The sequence below is a fragment of the Pogona vitticeps genome, chromosome 5 (assembly GCF_051106095.1).
Source record: "Pogona vitticeps strain Pit_001003342236 chromosome 5, PviZW2.1, whole genome shotgun sequence".
Classification (NCBI taxonomy): domain Eukaryota; kingdom Metazoa; phylum Chordata; class Lepidosauria; order Squamata; family Agamidae; genus Pogona; species Pogona vitticeps.
Window position 1 is genome coordinate 132,865,403 of NC_135787.1, and position 6,000 is coordinate 132,871,402.

General features: G+C 46.5%; 1 protein-coding gene across 1 annotated transcript in view; it reads right to left on the reverse strand.

Moving 5' to 3' along the window:
- Window positions 1-4,360, reverse strand: part of TES (testin LIM domain protein) — a 39,727-nt gene extending 35,367 nt beyond the window's left edge. Inside the window, exon 1 of the mRNA XM_020789700.3 lies at window positions 4,038-4,360. Coding sequence (XP_020645359.2) covers window positions 4,038-4,064 — 27 coding nt within the window. The 5' untranslated portion in view covers window positions 4,065-4,360. The remainder of the gene's footprint in view (window positions 1-4,037) is intronic.
- Between the last annotated feature and the right edge of the window lie 1,640 nt (window positions 4,361-6,000).

Below are 6,000 nucleotides of genomic sequence, written 5' to 3' on the forward strand. Positions count from 1 at the left end.
GGCTCTCTTAGATCTTTCATAAACATTTATTTCTACTTATTTCTAAACAAAGAGACTCTGGAAGGCTGGGTAGAAGAATGAAAACATCATTCACAAATTTCTATTCGAAGCTTCCCAAACATCTGTCTAACCATGGATACATTTCTGGAGACAACGGTATCTGAAGTTATTGACATGGTACCATTTTTCGCAGTCTCCATGGATACATTTACATGATAAATACACAATCTTGCTTGCCACATTCTAATATCCCTGATACTCAAGTATTTCTTTCTTTGGGGAACAGTTTTTAGAAATTTCATTTTTTTATAGCCTTTGTTCTACTAAGCTCATCAACGGGTAAGTCAAAGGTAATACAAGCTAGAAAATGCATTGTTTCCTTCTGCCTGATGGTTTTTAGTTGCACAACCACAAGAAATCAAGCGTTTATTCATCAACAGACTCAACATTCCATGTAAAACATCCGGGAGAAATACAAGGATGTTGACATAATGATGTTACTGAGCTATCACTGTCAACAGAAGTACTGTCAATATTCTTTCTTAGATAACCTATTGGCAAGAATTTGATCGCCCCTTATACCAGGGATGACCAGCCAGTGGCACTCCAGATACTGTTGGGCTGAAACTTCCAATGGTCCTGCTAGCACAGTCAAAGGTGAAGGATGATGGAAGTCACAATGAAGCAGCACCAAGGAAAGGTACCAATTGCCCACTCCTGCCTCCAGAGGGGCATAAAATACATGGTCTGGACAGGGTAATTACTGCTCTCTAGATATTCTTCTACTGCAATGCCAGATGATCTCTGACTGCAATACTTATGAATGGCTCTGATGGGCTAGGGATGATGAGAGTTATAGACCAAAAATATGTGACAGTCCACCAGTCAATGAAGACACTAAATCAGGAACGGGAAACTTGTGGGCCTCTAGATCCTGATGATCTATGATCCTTTTTTAAAGGCTAGCCACTGGGGACCAAAAAGCCTCTGAAAGGCCTCAGGGATCTCAGACATGCACTAAGTGGCCCATTAAAATAAAGTCGCCCATCAAGAGACTTCGAAGCATAGTAAGAACAAAGTTAAGTCTGTGGATTAAGAAGATAATAGCAATGTTGCAGGAAGTCAAAGTGTAGCTGCAGTGCTATTAATTTTGATAGCATCACAGAACTAGGAGGCCATCTGGTCTATATGCACTCTCCTTTCTCCTTATGCCACCCAGGCAGAAGCATCATAGCAACCAGACAGAGATAAATTCTGGTCGTTAACACCTTGTGCCTGTCTAGAGCAGAAAGCTCTCCAGTTTCACATCTCCCGCCTCAGAAAAGAAAGTCGTGATTAAAATGAATGAATCTAGTGGCATGCCGAACAGCCATCCATAACATAATCATCCTAGAAGCAGGATGATGGTATAAGCCCTAAAGCAGGTATGAATTGCTGCATGGAAATCTGTATTAATGTGCCACATGGATTAAGAAACAAAAACTTCATGAACATGATAGTACCAGACCATACTGATTTTGGAGAAGGGCTGCTCAGTAACTTGGGATCTTATAAGTGGATCTTTAAAAACAAATAAAAAGTGCAAGCAAGCAATATCTCAGAGTATCTCAAATACCTTGCATTTTATCTCAAAATGTTGCATTTTATTACAAATGGCTTCCAAGGCAACCTTACACACAATCGGATTGGAGTGGGGGTGGAGCGGGGAATGGCCCCAAATCTCAGGCCGAGTCAGCTCAGACTAGCCAGGACAGAAAACAGAGTGGCTGGATGAGAATCCCCCATGTTTTGTTGTTGTTGTGCCACTAACAGCAACCCTATATCTGAGGGGTTCAAGGACTGTGCCCCTTTGATAGATCTGTGGGGCTTTGGATTCAGCAGTTCCAAAACTGTTGGTACTCCAGTAATACTCCATTTTTAATCCCTTCTGTATCATTGGTGGGCATACTGCTAGTAGTATTTCCTGCCCCAGTGCTTCCTGACCTGCTCCCACTCCCGCTGCTCAAGAAGCAGATTCTATAAATAAGTACTCTCCACTCCTCTATTGTACTCCACATAGAAACTGCACCTGCACAAAGAGTAAGATAAAAATATATAGCATAAAAAGACAACAATACTAGAGTGAAGAACAAACAAAAATACCTTTTAATTGGTTGTTGTGGGTTTTTCGGGCTTTTGGCCATGTTCTGAAGGTTGTTCTTCCTGACGTTTCGCCAGGAATACCTTTTAATTTTAAATTCCTTTTAATTCTTGTTTTTTTTTTTAAGCTTAATAACATTATTCAAAGTCTGACTAGATAGCTCAATGAGTGGCTGTATTGTCAGAAGTCAGGAATTCAATTCCCCACTCTGCCTCCAAGGAGATAAGCCAGCTTGTGTAGCCTTGGGCAACCTGAGCAATTCTAGAGTACCTCCAGAAGAAAAGAACACTAGACTACTTGGAAGTACCATATACCTAGAAAAACCTCAAAAGGGTTCTCATAATTTAGAAATGGCTTGATGGTGTGTTCCAAACATAACTGAACTAGGATGAATCTATAAGAGGTCAACAAGTTTTTGTATACTTTCTACAAGGATAGAGGCAGAGAACTTACCCCAGGCAGCACAGATTACTCATTTCACATGCTAGCAAGGTTATGCTCAAAATCCTACAAGATAGGCTTCAGCAGTATGTGGACTGAGAACTCCCAGAAGTACAAGCTGGATTTCGAAGTGGCAGAGGAACTAGAGACCAAATTGCTAACATGCGCTGGATTATGGAGAAAGCCAGAGAGTTCCAGAAAAACATCTACTTCTGCTTCATTGACTATGCAAAAGCCTTTGACTGTGTGGACCCTGATGTTGGGAAAGTATGAAGGCAGGAGGAGAAGGGGATGACAGAGGATGAGATAGTTGGACAGTGTCATCGAAGCTACCAACTTTGACCCAACTCCGGGAGGTGGTGGAGGACAGGAGGGCCTGGCTTGCTCTGGTCCATGGAGTCACTAAGAGTTGGACATGACTTAATAACTGATGTGCTGGGGCAGCGCCTTGGATAATTTCAGGCTAGAACTTTTAAAATTCTCTCTAATATCTTATTTTAATCATGACAGCCTAAGCCAGTTGAATGTGTTTTGTTTTGCTTCCGCAAAAGCAGCAGTGTAGTGGTAAGTTCTGAGGAAGAGGTGGTTAGGGTGGAAGTTCCAACAGCCACACCCCCATGGCCAAGAACAGACACCACAAACCAATTCTATTTATTTATTTATTTAAAATATTTATATTCTGCCTTTTTCCTAGAGGAACTAAAGCAACTCTTAATACTAAAAGAAACAAAGTTAAAAACCACACAATTAATTATTACAATATTAAAAAGTATTAAATGTCATATTAAAACCCATAATAAGCGCAAGATTCTAGCAATTTCCATCACCACTAGGAGCTGATCTTTTGTAAAGCTAAGGGGTCTTAATTGCCAGTTCAAGAACAAAGTGTTTCACAATGCCATGTACCAATGGCCATCTTATATTACTGTATAAGAAAACTCTGTCCTGTACTGTCAGGATTACAACTAGTCCTGAAGTACCACTGCTTCACCCCTGTGGATCTGGCTCCATCATACACATTTTTCTTCTTGTTAGCAAACCAGTTTTTTCAGGAAGAGGGCTGAGACCAACAATAAATAAGCAAATGAATAAATCTGAGCAATACAATTTTTTTTGGGGGGGGGGATGCTTCTTTGGGAGTAAGCCCCGGTGCCGTTGTCCGAATATCAAAACCAGCTATTAAGTGACAATCACAGCCCAGATGAGATCAATCCAGACTCCTGCCTCAACACAAATACCGACCCACAATCAACCGGACGCTCGATAAGCGAAAACTGAAAAGTCGTCAACACCAGGAAAGCAGGCGAGGCACTGGACTATCTGTCATCGATAAGGAAAGGGCAGGTCTGAGATTTTTCCAAAGGTGGGAAGAGAACAATGGGAACGGCAGGGGCGTTGTCCACCCCAGCCAGGTAACCCTGCGCCGGTGAAGGGCGCGTCTCTTTCCCCTCCTCACCTTCTTGATTTTGCTCTCCAAATCCATGTTGGCTCCTCCAGCAGACGCGGGAGATCCCAGGCGGCGAGCAGAAGCGCTTTCCTTTCCGTCTCCTTCCTCCTCCGCCCCCTCCTGACAAGCTAGACGCGGGTTCGAAAGGAAGTGAGTGTCGGGAGGTTCCCCTGCCCACGAGTGTCGGGAGGTTCCTCTGCCCGCGGGCGGCGCTTCTGCCGCTTTGCCTTGGCCGCCGTGGCATAAGCCGAGTGAAACTTCCGCTCTCCCTGCGGCAGGGGAGAAAGGGAACAAAGGAAGCGCTGCAGCCAATCGGGGCTCAGCAGCCCGCGGGTCGGACAGCCAATCACGACGCCTTCCGAATACCTTTGCTTAACCACCCGGGGCTCCCTCGAACGGGGAGAAGGCGCCGCAGAGGGTGCTTTTCTCTCTCCTGGCCGCCCCCCCCGCGGTGGGTTATATAGCAAAGCGCGGGCTGCGTACACGCGTGTCGAGGAAAGCGCGCACACGGAGGGGATTTCTCTTGGGCAAGCGAGTGGGCCCACAGGCGGCGGGGTCTGCATTTTCAAACGGGACCTTTTAGCGGGCGCCTCTGTCCACCCCCCACCCCCTTTCCCCGCATCTCCGGCGGAGCCCCTGAATGAATGAATGTGTGAATGAGGCGTCTGATAAGGTCATGGCGAAGGTATTTGCTGACGCAGCCGCCCGGTTCGGCCTGTTGCTTCTGGCAGATTTGACTCAATACGTTCTTTCTCTTTTCCGGTTTTTTTTTTTTAAACGAGTGAGCGCATTTACAATTATTATGAGTCAGTGGCCGATGAGAAGATAATCCCTTCGATTCAAAAAAGTGCTTCGGTACGTCCCGTGATTTATAGCGAATGACTCCCTCACCCGCCGCATTTTTATGATATCATTCTTTTATATACTGTATTCCCTTTTATTTTGTTTGCTCCTTTGCATCACTTCCATGAACTGGAGCAAAATGGACGCATTGGAAAGCCAGCCAGCTGTATCAATGCATCCCTTTCCAGGGCCAGCCTTGTCATTTCGGAGAATGAGGCAGCGGTCTCAGGCGGAAGAGTTTGAATATTAACAAATACAGTAGTAGAAAATTGGTACAGTGCTTGCTTTGTTACTCAGTGTTTGTTACTGCCACACTATAGAGCAGCAACTAACATGTCAGCACACTGTAGAGCAGGGGTTTCAAACTCAATTTACCTGGGGGCCGCTGAAGGCAGAGTCTGGGTGAGGCTGGGCCGGATCAGATTTTCCTCCAAGCGGGGCAAGAGAGGAAGCTGCCGGGGAGTTTCCTTAGCTCAGCTGGGGCTTCGAGGAGGGGGGGTCGTGAGCCCTTGTCACTGGCCATGACCCCTTCTGGCTCCTTCTTCACTACCAACACCACCAGCAGCAGGACGAAGAAATGGAGAAGGGAGGGAGCGCCGGCGACGACCTAGCGGGGTGGGGCACGATATAAAATTTAAAAAAATCCCTCACATAATTCGCCTTGCCAAAGGAGAAAAGCCCTCACTGGTACCTGCGAATTTAAACAGAATGGGGCATGCACACAAGCAGACACACACACACGGAGGTCTGGCAACCTTCCTCTGAGGGCCCGCCTCAAAAAAAGGTGCACTCAGCAGCAGCAGCTACCCACCACTACAACAGAGGAGCAAACTGCGAGGCAAGCCCAGGCAGCCTCCAGAGCCGAGGTGTCTGAAGCAGGACAAGAAGGAGGAGGAAGCATCGTGCTGAGGCGTCCGCTGGCCAGGCTGGTGCTGTGGGTGCCGAGAGAGAAAGAGAGTCAGCTGCTTTCCTGGAAGAAGCGGTGGCAGCAGCTGCTGTTGGCGGCTTGGAAGCGCTCTTCGAGGATGGGCCGAGAGTGAGCTCCGCTCTCAGGCATCGCTCGGCAGCGGCTCGGGCGCTCAGGGCGAAAAGGTTGGCAGTATGCCTAGCTCACCGGCTCTCCCCCAAG